Consider the following 18,197-nt stretch of genomic DNA (forward strand, 5'->3'; position numbering starts at 1 on the left):
TGCCTTCCTAGCCAGCCACGCAACCATCTGAAGCCTGCTATGGGTGGGAGGGGGGATGCTTCAATAAATATGATAGAATATCAATTCTGCTCAAATTGCTTTCAAATGCTTATGTTAGTTTCTATCGAAATCCAAAGAGATTTTGTTTTTGGATAGGACAGAACTTAACAAATTAATTCTAAAGCTCTTTGGAAAAATTAAAGGTCATTCATTAAAAGAAGCTTTCAATAAAGAAAGACAAGGGGAGACTTAACCTGTCAGTTAATGAGACTATGGTAGAGCAGCAACAATTAACCAACCCATAGGAAAGCCTGTGAAACAGGCCAAAAGTCCAGAAACCAATGCATATTTAAATACAATAAAAGTGGCATTTCCAATCAGTAGGATAGGATGGACTATTGAACTCTCAGGGAGGTGCCACAGCACAGCCCCTGAGCGAGACAGCCTGGACTAAGACAACACAGTGCAGCCATGTTCTAGTGAGATGACCCCGGCACACTGTGCCCTGAGATGCAGAGTGAAGACAATCATGGTATCTGCTTCACAGGCCTGTTGTGTCAACTGTCTAAAACAGAGACTGATACAGTACATGATACATAGGATTAAATAAATAAAACAATGCATGATAATATTTAAGTTCTGAGAATAGAGATGCCTACTTATCAGAGACCATCCCATCATACAATATAAAAAAAAAATAGGGGCAGGGATCAGGGCAGCAGGTAAAATGCTCTTTGAGATACCCACAATCAACAATGGGGTTGAGTCTCAGCTCCAATTCCAGCTTCCCACTAATGCACACCCTGAGAGGAAGCAGCTGATGCCTTAAGTATTGGTTCCCTGGCATCTAAGTGAGAGATCGGAAATGAGTTCCCAGCCCTGGCTCTTGTAGGCACTGCAGAGTGAATCAGTGGATGGAAGATCTTTCACCCTGTATCTCTGTCACTCTCTCTCTGCCTTTCAAACAAATAAAAAACGAAAATCTTAAAAAATAAATTCTAGGCCGGCACTGTGGCTCACTAGGCTAATCCTCCACCTGCGGCGCTGGCACCTTGGGTTCTAGTCCTGGTTGGGGCGCTGGTTTCTGTCCCGGTTGCTCCTCTTCCAGTCCAGTTCTCTGCTGTGGCCCGAGAAGGCAGCGGAGGATGGTCCAAGTGCTTGGGCCCTGCACCACATGGGAGACCAGGAGGAAGCACCTGGCTCCTGGCTTCAGATTGGCGCAGAATGCCGGCCGCAGCGGCCATTTGGGGGGTGAACCAACAGAAGGAAGATCTTTCTCTCTCTCTCTCTCTCACTGTCTAACTCTGCCTGTCAAAAATAAATAAATAAATAAAATAAATTCCAGGATTTTAAAACGTGAATGGTAAAAAAAGGAAAATGACCTCTAGATTGGGGAGGACCATTTTAAATATGACAATAAAAACAATATGAAAATAAAAGATGAATAGGTTGGCTGTATATCAGGCCCTATGAATTTAGGAGAAAATAAGAATTTGAGGATAAATAAGGGGTAATGAATATCTATAAGATCATATCAAAGTTTGTAGGAAGATAAAATTAAAATATAAATTTATTCTGGTACCAAAAAATTAAAATCCATGTACTTGTTTCCCAATATACATTTTGTGTGAACTTTTTGGAAGGCTCCTCATATGCATGAATTTCAAAGTTTTAAACCAAAATATACTTACCTTTTAATTCTTTTGTCCTCAGACTTTTTGAAATACTTGGATAGCATATACAGTATATAATACATATGTTTTATACATATATACACACACACAATCTTCCTAAAAATCAGTGAGAAAAAGTATGCTCAAGTAAGTTACAAAAAACCTAAACTATGCAAAACTGTTACCAATCAAAAATGGTTTAAATATTTTCAAACATCAAATTGTCCAATGTTTTCAAAATTGATATTGTTGGCCAAGAGGCAGAGAAACTGGAACATTTCCATACGGGAGCTTGAAAAATAAATGTGATAAACTTTACAGGGGTCACTTTGATTTTATGCTTAAAAAAAATCTTTAAAAAGAGTAAGCCCTTTTGGCCTAATAATTACATTTCTAGGACAAAGTTGGAGCATATGAATTTCAAAAGAAAAGTTTCAAATCACTTCTGCAGAGATGCATCAAAATCAATGGAAAAAGAATGTGGAGAAGTATCTTAAGCTTCAGATACAAAGCTAAGACTGATTTACCTTTTAAAGAGTCAATACTTGTTTCACTCTATAACCTTTAACATGACCAAATATCAAAAAAGTTGTAAAACAAACCTTTTAACAGCATCCTTCTTCTGAGTATCTATAATGTCCCACCACTTTGCAAAGTAGGAGATCTCAGACCACATAAATTTCCTGCTTGAGTCTTCTTTCAGCTTTACGACCATGTTATTAAAAATATACTGAGTCTTGTCTCTAAAGTAGTCATTGAAAGTCTTCAACCAACCTAAATCAAGACACAAATATATCACAAAGATCTGATTCACATGGCTGATTCAACTCAGTTGCATTCTATTGCATTACCTTTGGATACCCTTAGATGCTTCCTTCACATAAAGGCATACTTAAAAATTAACAAGTGTTTTCAATCAGTCAAATTCCAGTTTAGTTAACACAAGATTCAAAAACCTGTTAACAGTGAAAAAACTCTTGAAAACTGCACAAATTCTGACCATGAGGAAAAAAAAAAAAAAAAGAGAAGGAAGACCTAGAATCAAACAGCAGTTATTTATACTTAATAATTAAATTACCATGCTTCTAAGCTTAAAAATGTAAGCAGTGTTAACAAGTTGACAATAGCGTTCTCACAATGTTGGAATGAGCATTTTATCCTCATGTCACATCTAAAATTCCTCACCTAATAAAGAAAGTAAACTAAGAAAACTGCAAACATAGGCTACACTAAAAGCAAGCCACATAGCAATAAGGTAACTGCAACACCAATATGAATCTTGAGAAACAGAATTCTTCCCCAAACAGGCATTTGTTCCCAAAGGCCATCCACTATTCAATTTTTTTATATGCCCAAAGTGGTACCAACCCAACAATAAATGTGTTCACATCTATGTAACGTTCTCTCTAAAGGGAATTGTGTATGTTGACAAAAACTTTAGTTCTCTCATTTTTCCTACTGCTTCTCTAATATTCTGAAAATCTGAAGACATTTGCAATTTAGGTCTAGGAAACATTTGTAACAAAACCCTCAGGCCCAAACATAGCCCTTCAGGCAGATCGCTAAAATGGCCAAGGCAAAAACCTGCACCCCTACTGGTGGGAAGCAAAGTAGACTCTCTGAAAGTAAGCCGTCCTCATCTATGAAATCCTACAGTGAGCAGAATTTCTACACATACAGGCTGAGCTGCTACTGATTGCTTCCAATCCTCACACGTGACACAGAACAAAATACAGGGGTCCGAATGGCTGTATTCTTTGTCCACCTAGGACTAAGTTAATATTTAATTATGTGCTCTATTTGCTGGCAAAAAATGAAAATAAAAATAAAAATCTCTTGTGGTAGAGAATACAAATATTTTGACAATGAGAAAACAAATTTATGTTGTTTAAGGTACTTTGTCAAGACAGCCCTAGCAAACTACTACAAACCTATAATAAATAAGTGTTAATACTATCCAAAAGTCAAGACTGAAATGTGGGGAGAATTTGCCTTATCAATTACCATCATTTTACTGAATGCAATCTATTATATTAAACATAATACCTATACATTGAGCTAAATTCAAAAAGTATATCAAATGTATTTCTATATATTGTTGTTATTATATATGTGTAACAAGAACCGTGTAAAATATTTAAATGGCTCTATTAGAGTTACTATCTTTAAGACATCACATATACTTTTATCTAAGTGTTAACAAAGATCAAAACTATTAATTATCTAGCTACTAAGTAAATTACATAACTATGAATAGTAGGATACTTCTAAAATTATTTTAATAAAATTCCAGTAATCTAGCATGAAAGAAAATCTTAGAAGGGCTAGTCTTCAAGAAGATCAGTAAGTAACAGGATTTTTTTTAAAGCATAACTATTTTCAGCAGCTATAATTTGTTAGGAGCTAAGACCATTTCAAAGACTAGTTTGTCAGAAGAGTTTTCAGAAGAATCACACTGCCTGATTAACCCATTTTCCCTTCAACACTTCATTCGCTCTTCAACAATCAGGCAGAAAATATGTCAAAGATATTTACATGAACCAAAATACAAGCCCAGAGATGTGAACGTAAAAGCTTTCCATAAAACTCATCTATAATAGATACTAATGCCTCTACAATATAACACAATTAATGAAGAATGAACTGAAAGATAGCCTCTTGCAGCTTTCAATATTGAGTAATATAACAGCAAATTAGCTTTTATTGCTCTTATACAATAGAGTAATCAAGTATTCCCTTTCACACCGAACTGGTTCTTCTTTTTCTAAATTACTGTAAAAAACTACAATTGTATATTAACATGAGACCAATCAGAAAGATAGTATTTTATGAGAAGTTGTAAGAGATGAGATTTGGTGACATAAAATTAGATTCATACCTCTAGATTTAATAATCTCAGGACATGGAGTTGCAAACTGATTTACTTAAGTGGTCAATTCACAGCTTTTTTCTTTCCCTTGAATACATTTGGAAATTGAATCAGGGCTAGAACAGCATTAAGAATACTTTTCAATTTATTCTTTTCATTCCAACAACACTACTATTCATAAAAGAACTAGTAGCTATTTTAAATAAGTGGAGAAATATTTAAAACAAGGAGTGAATTAGAAGTTCTACAATGCAAAAATGCAAATTCAATAGCACTGATTATTTTTAAGTTTTAAGATCAAAAACTAATAAAGTCAGGAACTTTGTTGCCTATTTTCAATGTGTAAGAATAATTAGGCACCCAGTAATATTCTCTAACAAGTCATGATTTATTTTTAAAATTTGGGGCTCTTGATCATAGGTTGAAAGTCTAGAGACTATGTGGAAATCTGAGGGAGCCTCCTGAGCAACACTTGATTTTATTTAGTTCAAGACAAGCACAGTTCAAAACAAGACCACCCTGAAGACCTGGTCAAGAGGAACCCGTCCCTGAACCCCGGACTCTGGAAAGATCTCCCCACTCTTCCACTGTCTACACTGCTTTCCATAGGATAAACCCACAGGACAAAGAACTTGGTCACCCAGAGAGTATCTGTGTCCAAAAAAGCACTAAGCTAACTTCCAAAGCCTGCCACAGTCCTTTGATAAGTCTTGTAGCATAAAGACAATGAATCCTGCAAGTGGGACGCTCCACATGCTGAGCAGAGGCCAGGAGGCTGCAGTCTGCAGGAGCTATCAACAGAGCACGCAAACAAAGCTCTTTCTCCTTTGGGGCAGGGCCAGGTCTGACAGGAGAAGAGGGGCTGGGCTGTCCCCCACCCCCCCCCCCCCCCAGGCTGGCAAGCTCTGTGCACATACCACCACACTCCAGGGAGAAACTGAATGAGAGCAGTCTGCACCTCACTCAGCCTTCTAGATCACTGAGCCACTTGTAAGGCAGGAACACTGGATCTACTTTTTGGGGGAACTTGTTACTTGAATTTATAATGTTTAAATGTTTAGACCAAGGGTATATGGGTTTCTACAAAGGCCTTCTACCTCCTGCCTCAGATCCTGCAAATTTCAGAAGCAGGCCTGGGCACACATAATAACCCAAACTTTAAACCAGCACCTGGTGCAGCAAATACAGAAGAGCAGAGGCTCAGATGAATGAAGGATCGGGCCAAAGAGACTGAGAAACAACTGTGAGACTCTAAATGCAAACTTATTAGTCTAACTAGAAATTAAACCAAATGTACAAAGATAGCACACCATTAACGTTACTATGTTCACAGCGGGGCCTGATGCTAACCTAATCACCTTTGTCCGATACCTCTAAGTTCCTCAATATTTATATTTTAAAGGTTCTGCAGCTCCAACATGATTTAAAAGGCCCATCCCTAGGAAGGTACCACCCCCTCCCAAAGCACTGTTACAACTGTTAGCAGTTTTAGCTACTAAAATATTAATTTTAGTAATTTCAGTAATAATTTTTAATCAGCACATTAATTCTGCTCAATAGTTAAATATGCTCTGTTCTTTTAGGAAAACAGGAAAAGATTCTGAGGCACAAATATCTATATGCAGATAAGAAACCTACTGAAAATAAGCATATAAAGCAGGCAATTTAAGCTTTAACTTATTTTCATTTCAATGTACTAACAAATTTAAAAATAAATACAAACAGGGTTCATTTTCTAAGAAGCTCCTTTGATTTAGTAATTAAGTTATTCTCTATCAACAAATAATCAACAAGTTTCTTCCATCACTTGTTAATCCCTTAATATTCAACTGCAATATCCAGTCTCATACTTATGGGACGACGTGCAATTTTAATTGGTATGACTATTCCTCAAATCTGCTGCTGATTAATTTTAACTCCAACATTTCTAGTAAAAGTTAAGCCTGTTTTTCCCCTCTGATAAACTGTAAAAGACTCTTAATTAATGTTGGGCTTTATTCGTTCAGACACATACAGAGCATTTAATAAGGGCAGAGCAATAAAGCAAAGCTAAATGAAAACAGATACTACAGAGAAAATATGAACAAATGCTGGGAAAACAAAGAAATAGTAAAGTCCTACCAGAAGAAATGGAGAGAGATTCTTAGATGAGTCCTCATCTGGAGAGAGCAGAAGGGTGGAAGTTCCATGCCAGGGGGACAGCACTTGGGGAAGCCATGGAGGTGTGTTACAGGGTATGTGGTGGGAATATGAGAAATAGAGCAACAGAAGCAGGAGCTAGATCACTGAAAACCTACTATGCCATTCTTGTTTCTTATGGAAAACTTAGGAGAAAGGACATTTTCCGATCTCTGCTTTTGAAAATAACTGTGCCAGGAGCATAAAGGAGAGACTGCAAGGTAAAGCAGAGTGAGAACCAGAAACCAAGACCACTGTATTTAAAACACAGCTGTGAAATGCAGAGGAAAGAGACCAAGGGAAATGAGAGCACAGAGAAAAGGGAGAGAACTTAATAACCCACTGAAGTCTCTAGGAGGAGACACAGGGAGAGACAAAGAGGAAGCCAACCCAGGTACCCAAAGAACCTCGCGTCCTTGGAGACCTACAAATCTGCTGATTCCTCTAGCTGCTTCTGAACTCCGGTTTCCAAAATCATCTAATCTTTTGTCCAGGTAATTTTGTGTCATCTAATGGTTTTCTAAGCATATCAGCTTTGCATCCATTAGGATGTCTGAGATACAGCATTTTATTCAACGCATTTAAGATGCCGTCACTGGAAATTTTACCCTATACCACAACAAGCTATTTCCATCACCATTAGGACAGCTGGGGTTTTGTTCATCCTGCAGCTGTGTAGTATGGATAAAGTGCAACTGTGACCTCTTACTGCATGCTTTTTTAAGTGTCATTTAATGTAAAAGATTTGCAAACCTTGACATCTGATATCTGTGGCTGGGAGATCAACCACCAAAATGACTTCTAAATCTGTGCTACAAAGTAATTCTCCTCCCTTCCTAAGAGTCTCCTCTATGGGCGTCTGACACTGAAAGCAGTCTAAAGAGTCACATCCCCCTAAAGCTTCGTTGTCTGAACTAATGAAAAAAAATAAAAAAGAGAAATTCTCAGAAATAAAAGGAAAAAAAGGACTTCCTTTGATGGGCACTGTCAGGGTAAATGAGGGAACTTCACATTTAAAAAAAAAATTTATTTAATGTATTTATATTTGAAAGGCACAGAGAGAAACAGAGACAGACAGAGATCTTCCAACCACCAGATCACTATCCAAATGTCTGCAACAGCCAGGGCTGGACCAGGCCAAAGCCAGAAGCCTGGAACATAATCTAGGTCTCCCACATGGGTGGCAGGGATGCAATCGCTTGAGCCATCACCTGCTATCTTTCAGGGTGCACAAGAGCAAGAAGCTCGAATCAGAAGTGAAGCCAGATTCAAATCCAGGTATTCGGATAGGTTGTAGGTGTCCAGATCCACGGCCATTAATAACCACTGTACCAAATGCCCACCCTAACTACTTAGCCTTATAGTCAACCAAATACTGAGCAAATTATCAAAGTTTCTAGAAAAAACCACTTGAAAAGCTGGAAAATACTGCTTCTAAATCACTCCTTAACTGTAAAAAATGTAGCAATGATGAAAACCACTGACCATCTCATGTACTAATGTGGTATTTAAGGACAATGATATCCATTTCAATAAGCACTGACTAGAAAAATCTAAAGGAAAAAGAGGCAGGAAGTAACACAGTGAGGTAGGCACTTGTGCAAGGTAGTTAACAGGTTTTTTTTTTTTTGTGATCGATAATATCAAAGTAGATGATCTTTGATTTGACAATACTAATAGACATTCCTCCCCACCGAAGGCAAAGTCATATTAAAGAATGAGTTTCAGTCCAGATGCATTGGGTTCAAACCCAGTCCTGCCATGCACACATACATCATTCATACTCTCTTCTGACTCCTTTCTTATCTATGATCTGACAGCAATAACAGCACTCTGTTATGAAGCTGCTGACTGGTGTAATGGACTCAATGTATGTAAAATGTCTAGAACAGTGCATGGAACATGGTAAATTCCAGAAGTGTATGAGCATTCCTAGTGCACTAGCTAGCTCTGAAGCACTCCCTACTTAAAAGACAAAGATAATGAAATGAAGGGAATCAGGAATCAACAACCAGCTGGATCTCTCAGGAGCAAACTGACATATGCGCTCCTCAAGAAATGACAACCAGTGAGAGCTCAAACCAATGCAACTTTCTCACTCTAGAAAAGGGACTTCAATACATAAATTCTAGAGATCTCTTAAAAACAGATATCTGAAGAGCTATGTAACTATTAATTCTTAAATGCTATCATCTTCTCAACAATTAAGGTTGCAAGATAAAATACAACATGAATTTCAGATAAAACAATATTTAGTACAAGTATGTCACATGTCATATTTGGGACACATCCAAGGGGTCTTCAGAAAGTTCATGGAAAATGTACATTCTGACAAAAAAGCATGGATTTCACAAAAGGTTTACACCAAAAGTAAACTTATCTTTTAATTATACTTTCAATGAACTTTTTGAAGTAACCTCATAGACACACACTAAAAATCTACTGTGTAGTGGAAATTCAAATTTAACTGCACATCTTGTACTTTCATGTGCCTAATCTAATGACCCTACAACAATCCAGAGTCCATATTAAACATGCTAAATTGGCTAAAACAAACAAAAAAATAATCATTTGAATTAAATCAAGTACCTTAATAGGCAGTAAGGTAAAAGGAAAGAACATGGATTTCAGTATGATACAAACCTGAGCTTCATCTCAGCAGCCTTGGACAATGTATAATTGGCTGGCTTTCAGCAAATGACCATATCCAACTAGCCAGCCTTGCCCTCACCTGTTACATGTGGCCTCACTGAGCATTTGATCTGCCCTGATGAGGACAGGCACTGAAGGTTGGCTCTCAGTTCCTCCTTGCACTACGGTAGCACTAGAAACTCCAATTTCCCAGCACAGCTGTCAAAGCCAAAGATACTTCTTCATCCTGCAGTAGCTAAATCAAAGGCAGGACCACCAAACTGTGTGCCTGGACACACCTCTCCTTGTGACCATCTCATTCCAGCCAGCTGTTGCCTCAGGCAGCCAGATGCCCAAGTCTCTGGACCTATCATCCACATTATTAGTCAACCATGGCTGGACACAACTGTTTTCAAATTGTGACTGCAATTGACAACATTTTAACAGAAATGCCTAAAAGCAATATTTACACCGTGATTTCCTCATTTTTTTTTTTACTATTTTAGAGTAAGACTGCATAAGTTATTTCTAGGTACCAAAATGTGAAAATAGTACCAAAATGTGAAAGTCTTTTTTCTTAGTTTCATAAGTAAAGAAAAAGCTGAAAAATCCTCATTAGTCATTGAGTGAATTAAAATTTCTGCAAAGAACTACAGAAACACATAATAACATTGTTCCCCAGTGTTACTCTGGGGCCTTGGCCTTCCCACTATTTTAGAGTCATCCCACATGGGGGATTATTTTCTAATGTTCATTTTACAAATTGCTTAACTAACAATATGCCGCCCAGCCTTCCATTTAGCGTGCCTTATCGGCGCTCTACACACTGTGATTTCCTTGAAGGAAAATTAACTAAATATTTCAGCAGTTTAACTAGTGGGAAGCAAAGAATTAAGATTGTAGATACAAAGGTGCTGTAATTGTGTTTTAATCAGCTTATTAAATACAACATGAACATGTATCAATCAACTAACATTTAATTTCATGGTCTATGATTCAAAACTTTTCAAAAGCATAACAACAAAGTTATCAACATTGTCAACAATTCCTTTACAATTTTGTTTTTACTTGTGTAAACCATTTAAATGCTGTATGACAATTGTTACATGTACTTATAGACTAGAAGAAGACATAAGTCGGAATTTTATGAAGATACACACATATTTAGAAATGCACCTTCCCTTGAGGAATATTATCAGGTTAGTCTAAAAAGAAAAAAAAAAACTCAGCATATAAAAACACAGCAATATATAAATTCTTTTTCTTTAAAAGATTCATTTTTTATTTATTTGAAAGGCAAAGTTACAGAGAGAGGAGGAGAGAGATATTTTCCATCCACTGGTTCTCTCCCCACATTGCCACAACAGCCTGGGTTGGGTCAGGCCAAAGGTAGAAGCCAGGAGCTTCATCCAAGTCTCCCATGTGGATGCAGGGGCCCAAGCACTTGGGTCATCCTCTGCTGCTTTCCCAGACAACCTAGCAGGGAGCAGGATCTGAAGTGGAGCAGCTGGGACTCGAACTGGTGCCCACATGGGATGCTAGTATCACAGGCAGAGGTTTATATATAAATTCTTTAAGTTGGGGGCCTAATGACAGGAATCTTAAAAATTTCTATACACAATGGACAAATATCTACTGATAAAACAAACTACAAGCTACAGCTTGTTTTAAAGTGTGCTGTAGAAAATGCCAACACGTTTCTATAAATCTCGTTTAGGAGGCAAACTGCCTAATTGCACATGCACTTATGGGTGTCGTGCAACAAGCTCTCACTATGGTCACCTTGCGACCTGGAATGCATGTGCACGTGCTTTTTTCTGCACAAAGAGTGCTTTTTCAGGACCTGAGGAATGCTGTTTTTCACACATTAATTCAGTTTATCAGTATGCTCTTATGTTAGGGATAAGGAAAAACTACTATGAATAGTCGACAGGTTCTTTTCTCTAGCATTTTGCTTGATAGCAAAAATTGCTTTAATTTGAAAAAATCTGTTTCTGATCATTATTTTTTTCCTCAAGTGGAGAGGGGTCTGAGTGTTTAGGGTCATTAACATCTTTTACTAAGACAAAAAGATTCAACTGTGGTTGCTAGGAGACAAGACAGACAGATTCATTTACTACTGTCAAGAACAGTTTGCAAGTCTTCTCAAAGGACCACATACTAACCACTGCAGGAACCACAATGCAAATAAGCAAAAACTAAAAGGCAGGGCCAAACCTGGCCCTCAAAGGGCTTCAGATTTCTGTTGTTTGTATATAATATTAAAAAATGCATTTTTAATTAAGATTTTTTTAAGAGACATACATTAGCTGACGTCAGGAAGGAGGGACGGATATTAAATAAAAAAGTAGAGGCTAAGGACCAAGTGTGGTCAGTCGGAGTCACTGGTGCGTTCCCTTATTCAACTGAACCACAATGAGCATTCCCAACATGGTAGTTCATGAAACACAGTTCCAGACCTTAAGGAGCTCATGCTGGAGCCGGCAGGCCATGGCAAAATGCTGTAAACATTTACACCTCCAAGCATGTCACATGCAAGCGTGGATGTGCGGACAGTTTGAGCATGCGGCAGAGGGGCAAGGAGACAGGTCCAAGAGGGCCTTACACACATAGCAATTACTATGCCGAATGTTGGTCTAGACAACAGAATAGAGTTGAACTGGAGATGCAAGGGAGCAGGCATTTAGCCTAATAGTTAAGCATCAGCATCCCACATCATAGTACTCAGGTTCGATACCTGGCTACGGCTCTGACCTCAGCTTCCTGCCATTGCACACCCTAGGAGGCACCACATGATGGCTTTTATAACTGGGTTCCTGCTGCCCATATGGGAGACCTGGATTGGGTTGTCAGGTCCCAGCTTTGGCCTTCCCTAGACCCAGAGATTGCAGACTTTGGGGAATTGAACCAGCAGATGGAGAACTCACTGGATTCTTGTTTTCTCTCTCTCTCTCTCAGCCCCCTCCCTCCCACTGTGTGTGTGTGCGCGCGTGTGTGTATGCACATGCCTCTCAACTAAATGAATAATTAAGAGACATACGTTTTCTGTCACATGACTTCACTCTCATGGAAGAGGCAAGGAAACAGACAGGGAAGTATGCTGGTCCCATTCCCACCTGTATAACTCTAGGAAAGTGCAACCACCCTCCTGTGCACAGGGGCACCAGCCTTCAAGGGTGACTGCAAGCATTGTAAAGCAGCTGGCACCCTGCCTGGTAAACCACTATTTACACAGAAGTGCTCATTTGTTATGGAATAACAAGAAAAGAGATGGGTGGAAATTAAGGATGACAGAATCAGAGAAAGGATAATAAGGTCTTAAAAAAAAAAAAAAAAAAAAAAAAAAAAAAGACCAGAAGTGGGTTTTGGATGAGAAGGACTTGCATGACACACTGAAGTATATTAATAAACCTACGAGGAAGATTATACAATGGAATTGCATCACACACACACTTTAGTGATAAGAATTCACTCTATGTGATTGGCAGTGAGAGAAAAGGACAACTTACAATACTACAAATGGTTTTTCCACTGTATCACTCAATAAGTGAACACTCCAGAGTGGATATGAAATTTATGTTTTTAAAAACCTGCAATGCCACGGGCAGTCTCAGGTCCTAGGTATGAAGCATGTGTCCTCCCCTCTCTGAGTGTGGGCCTGGCAAGCTGTTTTCCACAAGCAGCTTCTATATGCAAATGTTCTCATTAACCCACCACTGCTGGGAGTCAACAGCAAAAGGATCTGCGGTCAGATAGGATTTTCAATGCCTTCTGTACTTTGTAACTAACCCTGTCCAACACATAGCTCCACTTGGATGACCAATGTTGCATACACTGCTGAGGGTGCCCAGGGATGCAGGCCCACACACAGCAGAGCCCTTCTCCCTGGTTGCTGTCCCAGAAGTCTCTCCAAGATGCCCAGCCATCTCTGAGTTTGGATTTGAAAGGCACAGGCTAAGATTAAGGAGGAAGATGACCCAAAATACAGCAGAGGAGAACGTGGACCAAAAGGGACTTGCTGAAAAACAGAAAGGCAGCAAAACCACGTCAGAAGTCGATGAAATGCAACTGTTCCTCATCAATTTCCAGAGTAGTTTTGCCTTCATGCATTTTATATCTCTGCACATGCTAAAATATTGAAGGCCTCTGGGAACGTAAACATGTTAGTATCCAAGCTCTGCTTCCCAGACTAGTTCTCACATCTAGAAGGAGCACACACACAAAGATCCTGCTGCATCCTGTGTCCAGACCTGGAGGAACAAGTTCTATGGTCTTAGAAATACGGGAAGAAAGGAATGCATGTCAATAAACAAATGACACACACAGAAGATACATGAATCTTCAGGGTGACAAAAAGCAGTCCAGGAATGAGGTGAGTAACAGTCCTCTGGCAGTAATGACAAAGTTCAGCCACTGAGAACAGTAACAGATACATAATTAAGTCTTTTAAAAGAAGTCTTTGGAAATACATTCCAAAAAGAACGCTGCAATTAACTTGACAAGGCCTGCACTTTCTGTGCCTGTGTACTCACACAAACAAGAATGCACACCAACTCCTATGTCCCCCTATGACTGCAACTCCTATGTCCCCCTATGACTGCAACTCCTATGTCCCCCTATGACTGCAGTAATTCCTCCTTACCCTCATGGTTTAAAAAAAAAAAAAAAAAAAAAAATTTTCTCTGGGCACAAAAATAAATAAATGAATAAATAAGAGTCATCATAAACTGATAAACCAAAAATGCTAAAATACAATGACACACAAGAGGAAGAGATGACCGTTAAAAGCCAGAAGCAAATGGCTTGAAAATCTGGTAAGTGGCTCTACCAGATTCGCATTTAAAACCTCTGGGCCCTAAGAGCTGCCCTCCTCTAGCTGTTGCTGAAGAGCACATGTTACCTGGGTCGTTATGAGAGTGAGGCACCACAAAGACCTGAAGGGGTTCGGCATCCCATTCGTCGTCTTGATAGGTAATATCGAACCCTTGTTTCCAAACTCCACCGTCAGGATTGTCGAAAGGGATGAGGCTGTATACATCCAGCATCTAAACATGCAGAAGAAGAGAATTACACTTGAGCGGTTATTGATTTAATCTTACTGCTGGTAAATACCTGTTCACTGCTATTCTCCGCAGAGGCTTCACAAGACACAACTATCTCTAGAAACATGAATGGAAAAGTTTAAGGCAAAAAACATGCAATTCCCTTTCAAAGGCTTGAAATGCTGCTTCCGCGGCACCGACTGCCCTGGTGAATAATCCCCTCCCAATCTGCTTCCCAAAAACAATCACTCCATTCCATTCCTTCTTCCCGGACCTCACTTCCTACAGAACTGAAAAGAAATTTATAGGAACAGAACAATGAATAAAAAAAGTCTGAAGAAATTTGAAGACTGAATATTTTAGCATGTTCAAAATGATTTTGTTTTCTACTCTGAGTTGTCTTTTATAATCAGTCTCACATATTTTTAAAATCTATTCCTGAATGAAAATGCATCTGTAACTGTTCTTCCACCTGGCATGAGTTATGTTTACTATTCTTATTCTAAAAATAAAACACAACAGGGCCAACTTAGCATAATCATTCAAAATGCAGGACAGTCTTAAAACTGAGATTTAGCTTTTAGTATCCACATGTTTCCTAATATTCCAATGCAGTATTCCTTCTAGTAATGACTTATTTGGACAAAAAAACTGCCAGAAAACCTAAGAATCTACTTTAATCCTTCATATTCTTTGTTATACTAAATGTGACAACACAATTTCAAGTAAAATTTAGATTATGTTAAAATTAATAAAAGTTACATCCTAATTAATATATAAATGAGTTTCAAAACAGTTTAAAAATACCAAACTATAGAAAAGTGATTGTACAGGATTCCAAGCCTTTCTTGCTATAGAATTTATGACTCTAATAAATAAAATAAAATCCTTCCAAGAATTAGCCCAGAAATTTTTGGGGACCAGCTGGACAGGAGAATGATTAGAAATTCTCTGCTGTTTCTTTTGGATCTTTCTTTGGAGCTCTCCTCATAGCCACTGTCTCACTCTGCCTTCCACGGCTGCTCTGCAATTCTCTCTGTTCAGCCTAGAATTACACAGGGGAAAAATGTTTTCCTGTTCCCTTAGCATGGATGACAAGGCTAACTACTTAAGACATATTCAAGTGCGCAGTGAGTTAAAGCCATGGCCTGCAGCGCCAGCATCCCATATGTGTGTGCCGGTTCAAGTCCCAGCTGCTCTGCTTCTGATCCAGCTCCCTACTAACGTGCCTTGGAAAGCAGCGGAGGGCATCCTAAGGACTTGGGCTTCTGCATCTACATGGGAGACCAGGAAGAAGCTCCTGGCTCCTGGTCCAGCCCCAGTCATTGCTCTCATTTGGAGAGTAAACCAGTGGATAGAAGGTCTATGTCTTTCTCTCTGTAAATCTGCCATTGAAATAAATAGATAAATCTTTTTTTTTTTATTCAACAAAAACTTTTATTTTCAAAATTCAGAGACTACCATCTGATATGTTGTTTTGTAGCACTCAAATACTAAGATTATCCAATGAAATAAAATTCTAATAAAATGTTTTTAAGACTGAAATCTATATTTTACAATCATTGATGGATTGCTTTTAACCTATTAAAATTACATTAGCTAATCTCAAATTTTTTCAAATATGCCAAACTAGTCATCTTTAACATTATTGTGCTTTTTTTTATTTCATAAATGTGAATTTACAAAATGAGAAAAAAAAAAGAAATAGATAAATCTTTAAAAAAAAAATAGTATTCAATAAAACCCTAAAAAAAAAAAAAAGCCCAGCCTCACAGGATCCAAGCCAAGCACTGTATTCTGACCCTATCTGAATCTGGCCACACAATGGCTGAGAAGGCTACGGGTGCATGGCCTAGCCCCAGCTTCCAGATTGGCCTGTGAGCCATTACCTTGAGATCATACCATGTTCTCTGCCCTCAAGAGTGAATGGAAAACGCCTACTCCAAAGCCAGCCCAGAAGCTACAAGTTTTGTCCAACTTTAAAATATTCACCCCCTGAGGTCTTTTCACTAAGTTCTAGTTTCTGGTCTGAGACACATGGATAACCACGGCCCTCTGCTAATCTGTGGAGCCGAGCCAACACGAGTGACACACCCTGAGTTTAAGAAAGGCATAGTCCTTTCTGACCTCGTTACAACTCCATTACCTCTTAGAATGGTGTTGTCCTAGAAAAATATACGTAAGCCAAATAAGCAATTTCTAATTTTCTAGCACTATAAAAGAGGTGAGATGAATTTTAATGACATGCTTTCGCTGATACCCTCAATATGTAATCAATACAGAAATGAGTAAAGTACTTTACAGGTAATTCAAAAACACAATACCTTTTGTGTATGTTACAAGTAGAGCCCATCTTCAAGTCAAATTAGCCCTATTTCAGGTGCTCAGCAGCCACTTGTGAAGAGCGGCTTCCACACTGGAAAGTACAGTTCTAGAAGATTTATTTTCCTTCCCCTTCACAAAAATATATTCAGGAAAATATCTAACTCTACATGGATGAAATCTACAACATATAGCAGATATGTAGTAATGAGCAGGTCTTTTCCTGTATTCTCCAAAGAAAATAAGAAAATCTCTTTGGCATGATTTAAACCTCGAAAGATTTTCCCATTATTACAGGAAATAAGATCTGGAAAGCATTCAGAAAGGCCTATTCACATAAGTATAAAACAGAAAAACAGGGGGCCGGCACTGTGGTGCAGCAGGTTAATGCCCTGGCCTAAAGCGCCGGCATCCCATATGGGTGCAGGGTCTAGTCCCAGCTGCTCCTCTTCCGATCCAGCTCTCTGCTTTGGCCTGGGATGGCAGTGGAGGATGGCCCAAGTCCTTGGGCCCCTGCACCTACGTGGGAGACCTGGAGGAAGCTTCTGGCTCCTGGCTTCAGATGGGTGCAGCTCCGACCGTTGCAGCCAATTGGGAAGTGAACCATTGGACGGAGGACCTCTCTCTCTCTCTCTGCCTCTCCTCTCTTTGTGTGTGATTCTGACTTTCAAATAAATAAGTAAATATTTTTTAAAAAATAGGAAAACAATGAATTACAGAATTTTATCACTAAAAAGAATATCAGTGAGCATGTGACTATCAAATCACTTCACAAAGGGAAAAGAGTTGAAGCCATTTACCAAGCAAGAACAGAAACTAAATCAAATCTAAAACTGAAAACAAAAAGCCTGGTGATTATTTCCCATGTACACATTACCTGCACATCTGGATGCTGACTTCCACTCTGTGAAGCAAACAGACAGTCTGCAGGGTGGGCCTGAAGGGAGGACTGTGATGGCAAAAGATGGGGGCCAGCACCTTGGCTGAAGTCGCCTTGTGAACTTTTTGGACTTTCTTCCACAGACTCACTCAAATTGATGACCGAGTCTCTAATATTTGAGATGATCTCATTATTTTCGGCTAGCAAACGCTCCAAATGGTCTATTTTTTCTTGCAACATGGAGAGCTGGCCCTACAACAAAGAAGAAAAAGGCAGTCACATGAGACATTAATATAGACAAGAGGACAGCCACTCACCCGTCACTTTGTTGTAAGTGGGATGGAAGAAAGCAAGGACAGCTGGCAGGGCGGAAGCACCAATTCTCAGCAGTAAGTCCTCTCCATGGCTGCAATCTTTGAGTAATCACATTTTTAAATGTGCAACAGAAGAATTTAAAATGTTCCCAACCTATTTCCCATTCTTTCCAAATCCAATCCTAAAAGATCTTTAGGTCTGTGAAATCACTAAGTACAGATGGATATTCTATGCAGATATGAAATTTTAAATTTAAGTTTAACTGATTTGAGTTACTTCATAAGGAT

At 38.8% G+C, this 18,197-nt stretch overlaps 1 protein-coding gene across 1 annotated transcript in view; it reads right to left on the bottom strand.

Annotated features, from left to right (window-relative positions):
* The window catches only part of MAN2A1 (mannosidase alpha class 2A member 1), a 177,808-nt gene that overhangs the window by 133,523 nt on the left and 26,088 nt on the right, over window positions 1-18,197 (bottom strand). Inside the window, exons 2-4 of the mRNA XM_062212295.1 lie at window positions 17,593-17,847; window positions 14,252-14,396; window positions 2,276-2,447 (exon numbers count right to left, since the gene is read on the bottom strand). Coding sequence (XP_062068279.1) covers window positions 2,276-2,447; window positions 14,252-14,396; window positions 17,593-17,847 — 572 coding nt within the window. The remainder of the gene's footprint in view (window positions 1-2,275; window positions 2,448-14,251; window positions 14,397-17,592; window positions 17,848-18,197) is intronic.

This window comes from Lepus europaeus, chromosome 15 (assembly GCF_033115175.1).
Source record: "Lepus europaeus isolate LE1 chromosome 15, mLepTim1.pri, whole genome shotgun sequence".
NCBI lineage: Eukaryota > Metazoa > Chordata > Mammalia > Lagomorpha > Leporidae > Lepus > Lepus europaeus.